The sequence below is a fragment of the Oncorhynchus masou genome, chromosome 6 (genome assembly GCF_036934945.1).
Source record: "Oncorhynchus masou masou isolate Uvic2021 chromosome 6, UVic_Omas_1.1, whole genome shotgun sequence".
NCBI classification, from domain to species: domain Eukaryota; kingdom Metazoa; phylum Chordata; class Actinopteri; order Salmoniformes; family Salmonidae; genus Oncorhynchus; species Oncorhynchus masou.
This window is the reverse complement of record NC_088217.1, coordinates 77,361,701-77,379,856: the sequence shown is the minus strand read 5'-3', so window position 1 is coordinate 77,379,856 and position 18,156 is coordinate 77,361,701. Positions and strand designations below refer to the sequence as shown.

The following is an 18,156-nucleotide window of genomic DNA, read 5'->3' as shown; positions in this document are numbered from 1 at the left end:
GCTGGCGGATGTTTAGCGGGTTGGCTAGCGGCTGTTTAGCGGTTTGGCTGGCGGCTGTTTAGCGGTTTGGCTAGCGGCTGTTTAGCGGTTTGGCTGGCGGATGTTTAGCGGGTTGGCTAGCGGCTGTTTAGCGGGTTGGCTAGCTGACCTGTAGCATTAGATGGAGAGAGAGAATGTGGGGCTGAAAATGCTCTGAAGCCTTCCTGTCCAGCGCTGCACTTGGTTGATTAACATCATTCCCTGAGACCTAGCAGACTAGTGTACTTGTTGGCCACTTGGTTCAACACCCAGTTGGCTATACTAGTGTAACATGAAATGTATGTATCTAAAGGCATTGAAAGCACACAGTCGAGTATGTTTCAGCACGGTAGCATTGCATCTAACACTAACATGATGATGCTGCTAATATTTCTCCAGCCGATGCTTGACTGATTTGTTTTTCTAGCACATTATTCTCCAACACTACTACTGCTGGTGACACATTTAATGTGGGCCTACCCTCAGGGGATCAATAAAGTACAGTTACACACACACACACACTAAGATACATATTTTACATCATTGTCTGCATATATATATATATATCTCGATTTTCTGTCAGAGAAAGCCGGCTCACACTCAGATTAAGGGTGTGTGTTGTTCAATTCATCTGCCCTTATAGTCTCATGTGGGATTAAGGGTTTCCCTGTTGCACGGTAGATTAAACTACCCCTTCTAACCCCCAGATTACCAGATTACTCCATTACCATTGTATCAGCAGTGTCTGGTAAACTACCCTCATGGAAGATGGACCTTGCCTGCTGTCAGGACCTGAAGACTAATGTTAGGATGTTTAGGCTTTAGCTCAATGGGCTAATGCAGTCTGGAGTTGAGATGATGAGAGGTCAGGCCCTAGGTTCTATTTCTGGACAGTCACACAAGCACATTGACAACCTGGGAATGTCACTTTCCCCCCAAACACCTTTGGCCAAACAAACATCTGACTTCATAGGCTGACTGCATGAAGTTCAGCCCTGGATATGTAGTGCTCTTGAACCCACAGTCTTTATCACACACACAGACACAGACGCACACACAGGGATTCTGCTAGTCACAGTAATGGGTTCTCTGTAGTGAAATGATAACATTCTGGAGCCTCTTATGTCATTAGGGTATAATAGCCTCAACTGGAGAAATCAAAGTGTGTGTGTGGGGGGGGGGGGGGTGAATAGCAACAGACAGTGAATGTGGGTCAAGGTGAGAGAGGCAGAAAGATGAGACAAACTAATGAGTCTCTCTCCCAGCTCCCCCCAGCCCTCCTCCCCTCTCTCTTCCTCCTCTGCTCCTGCTGATCTCCCTTTGTGCTCTTGTTCTCTCCTCCATTTCACTCTCCCTCCCTTGCTCTCCCTGCGTCTCCATTTTGCGATAGCTGCAGTGAGCCAGGCGGCCATTGCAGAGAGAACCTTCATTTTCCTTTTTCCTTCCTCTTTCTTTTTTTCTTGCCTGCTGGCAAGAAAAAAAATATTTATTTAGAAACCTTTTTTGTTTTTTTTTATGTAGAGGCTGCAGCCCAAAGCCTACACTAGAGCTCTGTAAAACTGCGGTATTACTGTAGAGCCTGCAACCCAAAGCCTACACTAGAGCTCTGTAAAACTGCGGTATTACTGTAGAGCCTGCAACCCAAAGCCTACACTAGAGCTCTGTAAAACTGCGGTATTACTGTAGAGCCTGCAACCCAAAGCCTACACTAGAGCTCTGTAAAACCGCGGTATTACTGTAGAGCCTGCAACCCAAAGCCTACACTAGAGCTCTGTAAAACTGCGGTATTACTGTAGAGCCTGCAACCCAAAGCCTACACTAGAGCTCTGTAAAACCGCGGTATTACTGTAGAGCCTGCAACCCAAAGCCTACACTAGAGCTCTGTAAAACTGCGGTATTACTGTAGAGCCTGCAACCCAAAGCCTACACTAGAGCTCTGTAAAACCGCTGTATTACTGTAGAGCCTGCAACCCAAAGCCTACACTAGAGCTCTATAAAACCGCTGTATTACTGTAGAGCCTGCAACCCAAAGCCTACACTAGAGCTCTATAAAACCGCTGTGTTACTGTAGAGGCTACAGCCCAAAGCCTACACTAGAGCTCTGTAAAACCGCTGTATTACTGTAGTGCCTGCAACCCAAAGCCTACACTAGAGCTCTGTAAAACCACTGTATTACTGTAGAGCCTGCAACCCAAAGCCTACACTAGAGCTCTGTAAAACCACTGTAATACTGTAGAGCCTGCAACCCAAAGCCTACACGAGAGCTCTGTAAAACCACTGTATTACTGTAGAGCCTGCAACCCAAAGCCTACACGAGAGCTCTGTAAAACCGCTGTATTACTGTAGAGCCTGCAGCCCAACGCCTACACTAGAGATCTTTAATGACATTGAATTACTGTAGAGGCTACAGCCCAACGCCTACACTAGAGCGCTGTAAAGACATTGTATTACTATAGAGGCTACAGCCCAATGCCTACACTAGAGCGCTGTAAAGACATTGTATTACTGTAGAGGCTACAGCCCAAAGCCTACACTAGAGCTCTGTAAAACCACTGTATTACTGTAGAGGCTACAGCCCAAAGCCTACACTAGAGCTCTGTAAAACCACTGTATTGCTGTAGAGGCTCTCTGTAATATAGAGTCCATGATGCTGCATTATTAAGTGAACCCCCCAGAGCAGGCCAGAGGAGCTCCACTCATTTGTCAAGGGGGCTTGAGTTTATTTATTGGCATGATTCAAGGGACCAGAGAATGAAAACTAGGAAGGTATTTTTTTCATGGCCAATGGGCTGGACACAGTGAGGACACATGTTATTCCCTTATTACATTTTACATTGGAGTCATTTAGCAGACCCTCCTATCCAGAGCGTCTTACAAGAGCAATTAGGGTTAAGTGCCTTGCTCAAGGGCACATTGACAGATTTTTTTTCCCCCCGACACACACATTTCACTACAATATCTACTACGCTGTTGCTTAAAGACTCATTCCATGTGGGACTGGCAGAGAGAAAGAGATGTGGAAGAGCAAGAGAGGGAGAAGATGGACGAATGGGGAGTGAGTGAAAGAGAGCGAATGTGTGTGAGAGACTTCATCCCGTCACGTCATTACCCTTCAGAACAGGGTTCTCCAATAAGCGGCCCACCGGTGATGTTATTTTAAATAAATATATATACAGTACCAGTCAAAGGTTTGGACACACATACTCATTCCAGGGTTTTCTTTATTTTTTACTATTTTCTACATTGTAGAATAATAGTGAAGACATCAAAACAATGAAATAACACACATGGAATCATATAGTAACCAAAAAAGTGTTAAACAAATCAAAATATATTTTTGTTTGAGATTCTTCATAGTAGCCACCCTTTATCTTGATGACAGGTTTGCACACTTGGCATTCTCTCAACCAGCTTCACCTGGAATGCTTTTCCAACAGTGTTGAAGTGAGAGTTCCCACATATGCTGAGCACTTGTTGGTTGCGTTTCCTTCACTCTGCAGTCCAACTCATCCAAACCATCTCAATTGAGGCTTTAAGACAATTTGTTGTCTTAGGTCTCTATGTTGTGTTGTCTCTCTTGTCGTGATGTGTGTGTTGTGCTATATTTATGTTATTAAAAAAAATAAAAATCCCAGCCCCCGTCCTTGCAGAAGATCTTTTGCCTTTTGTTGGGCTGTCATTTTATAAATAAGAATTATATTCTTAACTGACTTGCCTCGTTAAATGAAGGTTAAAATAAATAATAATAATTGGGTTGAGGTCGGGTGATTTGTGGAGGCCAGGTCATCTGATGCAGCGCTTCATCACTCTCCTTCTTGGTCAGTCAAATAGCTGAAGTGTGTGTGTATACGTTAGAGGTCGACCGATTATGATTTTTCAACACCAATACCAATTATTGGAGGACCAAAAAAGCCGATAACAATTAATCGGACGATTTTTATTTGATTTATTTGTATTTTCATTCAATACTGAATGAACACTTATTTTAACTTAATATTATACATCAATAAAATCAATTTAGCCTCAAGTAAATAATGAAACATGTTCAATTTGGTTTAAATAATGCAAAAACAAAGTGTTGGAGAAGAAAGTAAAAGTGCAATATGTGCCATGTAAGAAAGCTAATGTTTCAGTTCCTTGCTCAGAACATGAGAACATATGAAAGCTGGTGGTTCCTTTTAACATGAGTCTTCAATATTCCCAGGTAAGAAGTTTTAGGTTGTAGTTATTATAGGACTACTTCCCTCTATACCATTTGTATTTCATTAACCTTTGACTATTGGATGTTCTTATAGGCACTTTTTAGTATTGCCAGTGTAACAGTATAGCTTCCGTCCCTCTCCTCACTCCTCCCTGGACTCGAACCAGCAACACAACAGCAACAGCCACCATCGAAGCAGCGTTACCCATGCAGAACAAGGGGAACAACAACTAGCGCTAACTAGCTAGCCATTTCACTTCGGTTACACCAGCCTCATCTCGGGAGTTGATAGGCTTGAAGTCATAAACAGCGCAATGCTTGACGCACAGCGAAGAGCTGCTGGCAAAACGCCTGAAAGTGCTGTTGTTGAATGTTTACGCACCTGCTTCTGCCTACCGCCGCTCAGTCAGATACTTAGATACTTGTATGCTCAGTCAGATTATATGCAACGCAGGACACTCTAGATAATATCTAGTAATCTCATCAACCATGTGTAGTTAACTAGTGATTATGATTGATTGTTTTTTATAAGATATATGTGTAATGCTAGCTAGCAACTTACCTTGGCTTACTGCATTCGCGTAACAGGCAGTCTCCTTGTGGAGTGCAACGAGAGAGAGGCAGGTCGTTATTGCGTTGGACTAGTTAACTGTAAAGTTGCAAGATTGTTTCTCCTGAGCTGACAAGAAGAAAATATGTGGTTCTGCCCCTGAACGAGGCAGTTAACCCACCATTCCTAGGCCGTCATTGAAAATAATGTGTTCTTAACTGACTTGCCTAGTTAAATAAAGGTGTATATAGTTTTTTATTTATTTTTTAAATCAGCAAATCGGCGCCCAAAAATACAGATTTCCGATTATGAAAACTTGAAATCGGCCCTAATTAATCGGTCGACCTCTCGTATACGTACATACATACACACACACACCGTGCCTTCAGAGTATTCACACCCCTTGACTTTTTCCACATTTTGTTACAACCTGAATTTTAAATGGATTAAATGTTTTGTCACTGGTCTACACACAATACTCCATAATGCCAAGGGAGAATTGTGTTTTTAGAAATGTTTACTAATTCATTAAAAATTAAAAGCTGAAATGTCAGTAAGGATTCAACCCCTCTGTTATGCCAAGTCTAAATACATTCAGGGGGGAACATTTGCTTAACCCTTATTAATTACTGGTTGGATGGTGTATCAATGCACAACAAAGATACAGGCGGCCTTACTAACTCAGATGCCAGAGAGGAAGGAAACGGCTCAGGGATTTCACCATGAGGCCAATGGTTACTTTATAACTGTTACAGAATTTAATGGCTGTGATAGGAGAAGACTAAGTATGGGTCCACAACCTTGTAGTTATTCTACAATACTAACCTACATTACATTTTGAAAATAATAAATCCTGTTCAGAATAAACTTATTCCAAAACATGCATCCTGTTTGCAACAAGCCACTGCTGTCAAAAATGTGGCAAAGCAATTCAGTTTTTGTCCTGAATACAAAGCGTTATGTTTGGGGCAAATACAACACATTACTGAGTGCCACTCTCCATATTTTCAAGCTTCGGGGTGGCTGCATCATGTTATGTGTATACTTGTAATTGTTAAGGACTGGGGAGTTCTTCAGGATAACAAATAAATGGAATGGAGCTAAGCACAGGCAAAATCCTAGAGGAAAACCTGGTTCAGTCTGCTCTCTACCAGACACTGGGAAATAAATTCACCTTTCAACAGGATAATAACCTAAAACACAAGGCCAAATCTACACTGGAGTAGCTTACCAATTAAACAGTAATGTTCCTGAGTGGCCGAGAAGACTCAAGCTATTTATTTTACCTTTATTTAACTAGGCAAGTCTGTTACAAATTCTTATTTTCAATGACGGCCTAGGAACAGTGGGTTAACTGCCTTGTTCAGGGGCAGAACGACAGATGTTTACCTTGTCTGCTCTAACCACTAGGCTACCCTGCCGCCCCGCTACAATCCATGCCCAAGTTGATTCTAACATGTATTGACTCGGGGGTGTGAATACTTTTGTAAATGAGATATTTCTGTATTTCATCTTTCAATACATTTGCAAAAATGTCTAATCATGTTTCCACTTTGTCATTATGGGGTTGTGGTTCTTGACTGGAGATGGGTGAGAAGAAAAACTAACAGGAATCCATGTTTAATTCAGGCTGGAACACAACAACATGTGGAATAAGTCAAGGGGTGTGAATACTTTCTGAAGACCCTGTATCTGTTTGGGATTCTTGCAGTCAAATGACTTATAACTATGTTCCGACCATCTGCTCAAGGAAAACTGGGCTTACAGCTGAATGTAATTGGGGACCCTGCCTGAAGGTGTCTGTCTGCTTCTGCTTCCTTGTACGACTGGGGTCATGACTGGGTTAGGGGAGTTCCATCTCTCTCATTGACCTGCATGGGGATAATACTGGTCCCCTTATTTTCCTTATTTACTTATTCTCTCTCTTCTCAGTCTCTTGTTTACTTATTCTCTCTCTTCTCAGTCTCTTGTTTACTTATTCTCTCTTCTCAGTCTCTTGTTTACTTATTCTCTCTCTTCTCAGTCTCTTGTTTACTTATTCTCTCTCTTCTCAGTCTCTTGTTTACTTATTCTCTCTCTTCTCAGTCTCTTGTTTACTTATTCTCTCTCTTCTCAGTCTCTTGTTTACTTATTCTCTCTTCTCAGTCTCTTGTTTACTTATTCTCTCTTCTCAGTCTCTTGTTTACTTATTCTCTCTTCTCAGTCTCTTGTTTACTTATTCTCTCTCTTCTCAGTCTCTTGTTTACTTATTCTCTCTCTTCTCAGTCTCTTGTTTACTTATTCTCTCTCTTCTCAGTCTCTTGTTTACTTATTCTCTCTCTTCTCAGTCTCTTGTTTACTTATTCTCTCTCTTCTCAGTCTCTTGTTTACTTATTCTCTCTCTTCTGTCTCTTGTTTACTTATTCTCTCTCTTCTCAGTCTCTTGTTTACTTATTCTCTCTCTTCTCAGTCTCTTGTTTACTTATTCTCTCTCTTCTCAGTCTCTTGTTTACTTATTCTCTCTCTTCTCAGTCTCTTGTTTACTTATTCTCTCTCTTCTCAGTCTCTTGTTTACTTATTCTCTCTCCTCAGTCTCTTGTTTACTTATTCTCTCTCTTCTCAGTCTCTTGTTTACTTATTCTCTCTCTTCTCAGTCTCTTGTTTACTTATTCTCTCTTCTCAGTCTCTTGTTTACTTATTCTCTCTCTTCTCAGTCTCTTGTTTACTTATTCTCTCTCTTCTCAGTCTCTTGTTTACTTATTCTCTCTCTTCTCAGTCTCTTGTTTACTTATTCTCTCTCTTCTCAGTCTCTTGTTTACTTATTCTCTCTCTTCTCAGTCTCTTGTTTACTTATTCTCACTCTTCTCAGAGTCTCTTGTTTACTTATTCTCACTCTTCTCAGAGTCTCTTGTTTACTTATTCTCACTCTTCTCAGTCTCTTGTTTACTTATTCTCACTCTTCTCAGAGTCTCTTGTTTACTTATTCTCACTCTTCTCAGAGTCTCTTGTTTACTTATTCTCACTCTTCTCAGAGTCTCTTGTTTACTTATTCTCACTCTTCTCAGTCTCTTGTTTACTTATTCTCACTCTTCTCAGTCTCTTGTTTACTTATTCTCACTCTTCTCAGTCTCTTGTTTACTTATTCTCACGCTTCTCAGTGTCTCTTGTTTACTTATTCTCACGCTTCTCAGTGTCTCTTGTTTACTTATTCTCTCTTCTCAGTCTCTTGTTTACTTATTCTCTCTTCTCAGTCTCTTGTTTACTTATTCTCTCTCTTCTCAGTCTCTTGTTTACTTATTCTCTCTCTTCTCAGTCTCTTGTTTACTTATTCTCTCTTCTCAGTCTCTTGTTTACTTATTCTCTCTTCTCAGTCTCTTGATCTACATAATTTATCATCCTCTGTCTCTCTGTTTCTCTCTGTCTCTCTCTGTCTCTCTCTCTCTCTGGCATTCCCCTCTGGTGAAAACTCTTGTTATTATACCTCTGAGGGATGCTATGGTCTCCCTCTCTCTTCCTCGCCAGGCTTGTTGGCTCTCATATAAATCCTCCGAGATGAGAACCCTTGTTCAACTGAATGGGCAGTATTGAAATGAGGCAGAAGTAAATAGCTGCAGCAGTCCGTATCATCCCAGTCCTAGCTGGTGTAGTGTGGCATTAGGACCATGACTGACTCCTCTGATCTCTCTGCCCTCATTTCTCTGAAGTCGACAACTGTTTCAGATCAGAGGACAATAGCATGCCCAAAAGTCTTCTTCCAAATGACATGGTTTTATGTTTCAGAAAACTGTGACATTTCAGAGACTATAATCATGTCCTTTTTTTACTAGTTGGCCTAGTTGTCTTGGTCCAGATTGAATGGCCCAGTAATTGCAGGCAGCAGTCTCATAGAGCTGTCTTTTATATGCTATTTCCCTCTCTTTCACCTGTGTCTAGTTGCTGTTGGAAACACCTCGGGTGTTTTTGTTTTGAGTCCGGACAGGATCATTTTTCTTATGAGTGATGCTCTTTGGAGTGCAGAAGCTTGAATAGTGTGTGTGTGTGACTCCAGGTTAAGCTGTGTGTGTGTGTGTGACTCCAGGTTAAGCTGTGTGTGTGTGTGTGATCTCTAAGAATCAGAGTGCCTGTTAAAATGCATAATTGATGTAGGCAACACCTTCTCTCACTTCCCCATGGAGCCGTCTGTGAGTGAAGCGTCATGCTCTGCCAAATGATATTTTACAGTTGACTGCTGTCCTCCTCCTCCAAAGAGATGTGTTGTCCTCATCTTCAGTGCTGTTAGTTCCCACAGCTGTGTTGGACAGAGGCAGCCTAGTGACCATACTCTCTATCCTTGTGTTGGTCAGAGGCAGCCTAGTGACCATACTCTCTATCCTTGTGTTGGTCAGAGGCAGCCTAGTGACCATACTCTCTATCCTTGTGTTGGTCAGAGGCAGCCTAGTGACCGTACTCTCTATCCTTGTGTTGGTCAGAGGCAGCCTAGTGACCATACTCTCTATCCTTGTGTTGGTCAGAGGCAGCCTAGTGACCATACTCTCTATCCTTGTGTTGGTCAGAGGCAGCCTAGTGACCGTACTCTCTATCCTTGTGTTGGACAGAGGCAGCCTAGTGACCGTACTCTCTATCCTTGTGTTGGACAGAGGCAGCCTAGTGACCATACTCTCTATCCTTGTGTTGGACAGAGGCAGCCTAGTGACCATACTCTCTATCCTTGTGTTGGACAGAGGCAGCCTAGTGACCATACTCTCTATCCTTGTGTTGGACAGAGGCAGCCTAGTGACCATACTCTCTATCCTTGTGTTGGACAGAGGCAGCCTAGTGACCATACTCTCTATCCTTGTGTTGGTCAGAGGCAGCCTAGTGACCATACTCTCTATCCTTGTGTTGGTCAGAGGCAGCCTAGTGACCATACTCTCTATCCTTGTGTTGGTCAGAGGCAGCCTAGTGACCGTACTCTCTATCCTTGTGTTGGTCAGAGGCAGCCTAGTGACCATACTCTCTATCCTTGTGTTGGTCAGAGGCAGCCTAGTGACCATATCCTTGTGTTGGTCAGAGGCAGCCTAGTGACCATACTCTCTATCCTTGTGTTGGTCAGAGGCAGCCTAGTGACCATACTCTCTATCCTTGTGTTGGTCAGAGGAGCCTAGTGACCATACTCTCTATCCTTGTGTTGGTCAGAGGCAGCCTAGTGACCATAGTGACCTACTCTCTATCCTTGTGTTGGACAGAGGCAGCCTAGTGACCATACTCTCTATCCTTGTGTTGGACAGAGGCAGCCTAGTGACCATACTCTCTATCCTTGTGTTGGACAGAGGCAGCCTAGTGACCATACTCTCTATCCTTGTGTTGGACAGAGGCAGCCTAGTGACCATACTCTCTATCCTTGTGTTGGACAGAGGCAGCCTAGTGACCATACTCTCTATCCTTGTGTTGGTCAGAGGCAGCCTAGTGACCATACTCTCTATCCTTGTGTTGGTCAGAGGCAGCCTAGTGACCATACTCTCTATCCTTGTGTTGGTCAGAGGCAGCCTAGTGACCGTACTCTCTATCCTTGTGTTGGTCAGAGGCAGCCTAGTGACCATACTCTCTATCCTTGTGTTGGTCAGAGGCAGCCTAGTGACCATACTCTCTATCCTTGTGTTGGTCAGAGGCAGCCTAGTGACCATACTCTCTATCCTTGTGTTGGTCAGAGGCAGCCTAGTGACCATACTCTCTATCCTTGTGTTGGACAGAGGCAGCCTAGTGACCATACTCTCTATCCTTGTGTTGGTCAGAGGCAGCCTAGTGACCATACTCTCTATCCTTGTGTTGGTCAGAGGCAGCCTAGTGACCATACTCTCTATCCTTGTGTTGGACAGAGGCAGCCTAGTGACCATACTCTCTATCCTTGTGTTGGACAGAGGCAGCCTAGTGACCATACTCTCTATCCTTGTGTTGGTCAGAGGCAGCCTAGTGACCATACTCTCTATCCTTGTTCCCGTTATGACAGCATTTTATGGCCGACTTTATTCAGGTGAAGTAGGATTGTATAATGTGGGTAGGGTGATAATGTGGGTAGGGTGATAATGCAGGCATGGTGATAATGCAGGTAGGTGATAATGTGGGTGATGTGTTATTATCCGACAGGTCGTTATAGTTGAAAACAGTGGAGATCCTCAACAGCAGTGAAAGGGACGTCTAAGGAATCCCCAGAGATCAGCCTTCTTACCCCCTGTCCCTCTCCCCCTCCTCTTTCCCCAATCCCCCCACCATCACTCTCTCTCCTCCCCACCCAGTCCCTTCTCACTGAACAGCCAATCAGGGGAGGGGGGCTTATGACCCACAAGGGTTGCCATGGCAATGCCTGCCTGCCTCCCGGAGTACATGTCATGCATGTTAAGTGGCTTACACACACACACACACACACACACACATAGTTATGTGTGTTCGGTCAGACCACAGATGATAAAATATGAGCCCTGCATAACTCTCTGTAATGTGTTATACAAGCCCTCGCTGTGTGTGTGTGTGTGTGTGTGTATATATGTATGTGTGATCTCACATTGATTCTAAGCAGGATTAGCCTATTATAGCAGAGGTAGTGCTGGTTATTCTGTGTGGTATGACACACACACACATTCCTGATGCCACAGCACCACCTGTAATGTCAGGGTGAGCGCTTCAGAGCACTCCAAGCAGTGAAATCACACAATTCCACTCTCTCTGTCTCTCCTCGTGGTGCTGCTCTGCTCCGTGAGAAAGGGACACAGACACACACACACACACACAAACCTCTCACCCGGGCAGCTCCCAAAGCTGTCAGAGCCTAGTAACTGGAATACAGATACCACAGGTGTGTGTGTGTGTGTGTGTGTTGGCTGCTCTCTTTTTAACAGTGAACAGACACTCCCTCCAGGCTTCTTTGTGAGAGAGAGAGATGGATGTTAATGAAGGAGTATTAGTAACAGTAGTCTTCAGTCAATGGCCAATAACAACTCTGGCAGACAGCCATCTCTGGCCTTCTGCCAAGGTGACGCACAGCTTTCAAATACTATCTGAACCCAGTCACACAGATTTCCCCTGTTGCTTTTGCCTTCTATTGTCCAGAGAGAGATAATATAGAATTGGGGAGGGAAGGAAGGGAGGAGAGGCAGAGATGGAGAACACACATTTCAGCCAGCAGTGGGACCGTAGTGATCCCTGGAGAGATGCTACTAGAAGTGTGGTGGTGGAAGGGGGGCTGTACTGCATAATGACAGTAGCTGATGGTTAGCGTTCAGGATTTCCCTCTGTGTTTTTACAGCTCTTCACATCCTACCACCTTTTATTAGTTAACCTCAATGTGTACCATTACATGGTACCCAATAATGGGTAAAAAAATATACCGACATGTTCTACTTGCAAGTCCAATCAACAATTTACTTCAATTGATAAATAAATCAATAAACTATCATGTGTGTATATTATAGACAGGTACAAACTAGCTATATTTTGTCTATTTTCACAAACATCAATAAACAAGAGTTGATAAAGCTGTGTCCACTATCTCTTCCCTCTCATCACTTCTCTCTGTGTGCCCTGCTGTGTGTGACGGACAGACAGGTGTGTGTGTGTGTGTGTGTTGGTAACAGACTCACTCGGCTGGTGTGCTCAAGCTCTCTCCAGTTTCTCTGTGTGTGAGAACATTTAAATACAGTCTCTCCTAGCCTGCCCCCTACTGTTGTTTAAGCCCAGTCTCAGCCACACACACACACTCAGCCTCCATAACACTCCCTAGACACACTCAACAAAGAGACAAAACATTGCATAAACTCGCGTTTAACTTATTGAGAGGTTAAATTAATTTTCAAATGATTAAAACATTGTTAAAGCTGTATAAAGTGTGTTTATTTAGATGGAGGTGAGAGGACTTTGTGGATCATACTGCCGTTGGTGGCCGAAGCAGGGTACTGCACCCACTCGTTGATATTTACTACACTAGGCCTAATATTTAGTAATGACTGTTATTTTTTATAAATGGGGCCAGGGGTTTTTTCCTATCCAGGCAAACAAATTGACTAGGACAAACGTTAGATCTAACATATAGCCTATAGAAGGAGCACTAGAGTTTTTCTGACCTTGCAACCCTGAAAAACTCTGGGGTCTTATAGGTAACAAATGATTTTCCCATTTTCATAAAGGATCAGATTTTTTACTTTAAGTTGAAATCATGTTGTTTGAAATTATTAGTATTTATAAAGTTGTGGTTGAAATGATTACATCTAATTGAATTGTTTAGAATGTTGTTGACAAGATAAGACCTCTTTCTGTTTGAAACGATACTCTCGACACGCCCCTCGAGACTTTACTGTTGCACTTCCTAAAGTGACCAGTTGGTGTCTCCCTTTCCACTCTTTCTCCTCTACTCTGCCTGCTTTCATTCTCTCCTTCTCCTCCCTACCTTCTATCTCTCCTCTACTACTCATTTTTTCACCTATCATTCCTTTTTTCGTTCTCTTTTTCAAGTTCCGTAAATGTTGAGAATATTCCAAACCAAATCACCAGACATTTGTGACAAATGGCTAAACTGTGGTTCTCTCTCTCTCTCTCTCTCTCTAGGGGCTGGTGTGTTGTGAGAGCTGTGTCTCCAGTGTTGAGTGAATTTGGTCACCCCTCTGTAACCCCCACCACCCACGCGCACGGCTGACTCACCCCCCCCCCCGCCCTCCAGCGGACCACACACACCCACCCTTTCCTGAGGACAGACACCCCTCCCTCCAGCGGACCACACCCACCCACTCTTCCCTGAGGACACACACCCCTCCCTCCAGCGGACCACACACACCCACTCTTCCCTGAGGACACACACCCCTCCCTCCAGCGGACCACACCCACCCACTCTTCCCTGAGGACAGACACCCCTCCCTCCAGCGGACCACACACACCCACTCTTCCCTGAGGACACACACCCCTCCCTCCAGCGGACCACACACACCCACTCTTCCCTGAGGACACACACCCCTCCCTCCAGCGGACCACACACACCCACTCTTCCCTGAGGACACACACCCCTCCCTCCAGCGGACCACACCCACCCACTCTTCCCTGAGGACAGACACCCCTCCCTCCAGCGGACCACACACACCCACTCTTCCCTGAGGACACACACCCCTCCCTCCAGCGGACCACACCCACCCACTCTTCCCTGAGGACACACACCCCCTCCCTCCAGCGGACCACACACACCCACTCTTCCCTGAGGACACACACCCCTCCCTCCAGCGGACCACACACCCACTCTTCCCTGAGGACACACACCCCTCCCTCCAGCGGACCACACCCACCCACTCTTCCCTGAGGACAGACACCCCTCCCTCCAGCGGACCACACACACCCACTCTTCCCTGAGGACAGACACCCCTCCCTCCAGCGGACCACACCCACCCACTCTTCCCTGAGGACACACACCCCTCCCTCCAGCGGACCACACCCACCCACTCTTCCCTGAGGACAGACACCCCTCCCCTGCAGCAGTCAGGATGATCACCTCTGAGCTGCCTGTCCTACAGTGAGTCTTTCCCTGTTGCATCGTCAACCAAAGCCTCATTAAGAGATCACAACACACCCCTGATGCGGTAATTAGTCCAACGTAGGTGTGTGTGTGTCATGTATGTTGTGACTGCTGAGTGTGGGTAGAATTATGTATGTGTATCCCTCAGTATGTGTGTGTGTGTGTGTGGGTGTGTGTTGCAGGGACTCGTCCAATGAGAGCGGAGCGGCAGACACAGTGAGTCTGAGTGTGAGTGTGAGTGAGCTGGAGGACCCGACAGACACTAAAGGCAAGAAGAAGAGAGGGAGGCCTGGCAGACCACCAGTAAGAACACCTTTCTACGAGGTTCCTTCTCTCTGCATTGTCTCTTCCTGTATATCTGAACCCTTTGCCCCTCCCTTTTTAAGGCAGCCAATAAGAAGCCTCGGAAGTCCCCAGCGGAGAAGGCTACAGGCGGGGCTAAAGGGAGGAAGGCCAATGGGGTCCCTCAGACCAACGGCGAGGGAGGAGACCCCGTCACTCTGTTTGAGGTGGTCAGAATGGGAAAGAGTGCCATGCAGTCTGTGGTTGATGACTGGATCGAGTCGTACAAGCAGGACAGAGACATCGCCTTACTGGACCTCATCAACTTCTTTATCCAGTGTTCTGGCTGCAAAGGTATTACTGTTAACTGCTACCTTCTACACCAGACAACATTCTGATTTATATAGGCCTCATTTCCAGGTTGGTTGTTGAACTGTTGTATTGTGGTTCTTAAAGGTTGTATTGTGGTTGTGCGTAACCCTCTTCAGGCACGGTGCGCATCGAGATGTTCCGGAACATGCAGAACGCTGAGATCATCAGGAAGATGACAGAGGAGTTTGACGAGGTAATGCATCAAAGCTGTCATTGGTCGGATGAGGGGAGGGTATAGACTGACGTGTGTATTAACGTATTGATGTACGTCAAGGACAGTGTGACAACTGATGATTATAAAAAGGACTTTATAAATAAATCTCACCCTAATAGATCAACATGTTTATCTGTGGTCTGCAGGACAGTGGGGACTACCCTCTCACCATGTCCTCATCCCAGTAATAGATCAACATGTTTATCTGTGGTCTGCAGGACAGTGGGGACTACCCTCTCACCATGTCCTCATCCCAGTAATAGATCAACATGTTTATCTGTGGTCTGCAGGACAGTGGGGACTACCCTCTCACCATGTCCTCATCCCAGTAATAGATCAACATGTTTATCTGTGGTCTGCAGGACAGTGGGGACTACCCTCTCACCATGTCCTCATCCCAGTAATAGATCAACATGTTTATCTGTGGTCTGCAGGACAGTGGGGACTACCCTCTCACCATGTCCTCATCCCAGTAATAGATCAACATGTTTATCTGTGGTCTGCAGGACAGTGGGGACTACCCTCTCACCATGTCCTCATCCCAGTAATAGATCAACATGTTTATCTGTGGTCTGCAGGACAGTGGGGACTACCCTCTCACCATGTCCTCATCCCAGTAATAGATCAACATGTTTATCTGTGGTCTGCAGGACAGTGGGGACTACCCTCTCACCATGTCCTCATCCCAGTAATAGATCAACATATTGATCCTGTTTATCTGTGGTCTGCAGGACAGTGGGGACTACCCTCTCACCATGTCCTCATCCCAGTAATAGATCAACATGTTTATCTGTGGTCTGCAGGACAGTGGGGACTACCCTCTCACCATGTCCTCATCCCAGTAATAGATCAACATGTTTATCTGTGGTCTGCAGGACAGTGGGGACTACCCTCTCACCATGTCCTCATCCCAGTAATAGATCAACATGTTTATCTGTGGTCTGCAGGACAGTGGGGACTACCCTCTCACCATGTCCTCATCCCAGTAATAGATCAACATGTTTATCTGTGGTCTGCAGGACAGTGGGGACTACCCTCTCACCATGTCCTCATCCCAGTAATAGATCAACATATTGATCCTGTTTATCTGTGGTCTGCAGGACAGTGGGGACTACCCTCTCACCATGTCCTCACCCCGGTAATAGATCAACATGTTTATCTGTGGTCTGCAGGACAGTGGGGACTACCCTCTCACCATGTCCTCACCCCAGTAATAGATCAACATGTTTATCTGTGGTCTGCAGGACAGTGGGGACTACCCTCTCACCATGTCCTCATCCCAGTAATAGATCAACATGTTTATCTGTGGTCTGCAGGACAGTGGGGACTACCCTCTCACCATGTCCTCATCCCAGTAATAGATCAACATGTTTATCTGTGGTCTGCAGGACAGTGGGGACTACCCTCTCACCATGTCCTCATCCCAGTAATAGATCAACATATTGATCCTGTTTATCTGTGGTCTGCAGGACAGTGGGGACTACCCTCTCACCATGTCCTCATCCCAGTAATAGATCAACATGTTTATCTGTGGTCTGCAGGACAGTGGGGACTACCCTCTCACCATGCCCTCACCCCAGTAATAGATCAACATGTTTATCTGTGGTCTGCAGGACAGTGGGGACTACCCTCTCACTATGTCCTCATCCCAGTAATAGATCAACATGTTTATCTGTGGTCTGCAGGACAGTGGGGACTACCCTCTCACCATGTCCTCATCCCAGTAATAGATCAACATGTTTATCTGTGGTCTGCAGGACAGTGGGGACTACCCTCTCACCATGTCCTCATCCCAGTAATAGATCAACATATTGATCCTGTTTATCTGTGGTCTGCAGGACAGTGGGGACTACCCTCTCACCATGTCCTCATCCCAGTAATAGATCAACATGTTTATCTGTGGTCTGCAGGACAGTGGGGACTACCCTCTCACCATGTCCTCATCCCAGTAATAGATCAACATGTTTATCTGTGGTCTGCAGGACAGTGGGGACTACCCTCTCACCATGTCCTCATCCCAGTAATAGATCAACATGTTTATCTGTGGTCTGCAGGACAGTGGGGACTACCCTCTCACCATGTCCTCACCCCAGTAATAGATCAACATGTTTATCTGTGGTCTGCAGGACAGTGGGGACTACCCTCTCACCATGTCCTCACCCCAGTAATAGATCAACATGTTTATCTGTGGTCTGCAGGACAGTGGGGACTACCCTCTCACCATGTCCTCATCCCAGTAATAGATCAACATATTGATCCTGTTTATCTGTGGTCTGCAGGACAGTGGGGACTACCCTCTCACCATGTCCTCATCCCAGTAATAGATCAACATGTTTATCTGTGGTCTGCAGGACAGTGGGGACTACCCTCTCACCATGTCCTCATCCCAGTAATAGATCAACATGTTTATCTGTGGTCTGCAGGACAGTGGGGACTACCCTCTCACCATGTCCTCATCCCAGTAATAGATCAACATATTGATCCTGTTTATCTGTGGTCTGCAGGACAGTGGGGACTACCCTCTCACTATGTCCTCACCCCAGTAATAGATCAACATGTTTATCTGTGGTCTGCAGGACAGTGGGGACTACCCTCTCACCATGTCCTCATCCCAGTAATAGATCAACATATTGATCCTGTTTATCTGTGGTCTGCAGGACAGTGGGGACTACCCTCTCACCATGTCCTCATCCCAGTAATAGATCAACATGTTTATCTGTGGTCTGCAGGACAGTGGGGACTACCCTCTCACCATGCCCGGGCCGCTGTGGAAGAAGTTCCGCTACAACTTCTGTGAGTTCATCTGCGTATTGATACGTCAGTGCCAGTACAGCATCATCTATGATGAGTACCTCATGGACACGGTCATATCCCTCCTCACGGGACTATCTGACTCTCAGGTCAGAGCTTTCAGACACACCAGCACACTGGCAGGTAAGAGACTCCCTTTCTTGCTCTCTCTCTCTCTTGATCTCTCTCTTGATCTCTCTCTCTCTCCCTCTCTCTCCCCCTCA

At 45.4% G+C, this 18,156-nt stretch overlaps 1 protein-coding gene across 1 annotated transcript in view; it reads left to right on the top strand.

Moving 5' to 3' along the window:
• LOC135542699 (cohesin subunit SA-1) overlaps positions 1-18,156 on the top strand; it is a 50,712-nt gene that overhangs the window by 5,344 nt on the left and 27,212 nt on the right. Inside the window, exons 2-6 of the mRNA XM_064969832.1 lie at positions 13,323-14,271; positions 14,457-14,577; positions 14,661-14,910; positions 15,045-15,121; positions 17,872-18,076. Of these exons, the coding sequence (XP_064825904.1) occupies positions 14,243-14,271; positions 14,457-14,577; positions 14,661-14,910; positions 15,045-15,121; positions 17,872-18,076 (682 nt within the window). The 5' untranslated portion in view covers positions 13,323-14,242. The remainder of the gene's footprint in view (positions 1-13,322; positions 14,272-14,456; positions 14,578-14,660; positions 14,911-15,044; positions 15,122-17,871; positions 18,077-18,156) is intronic.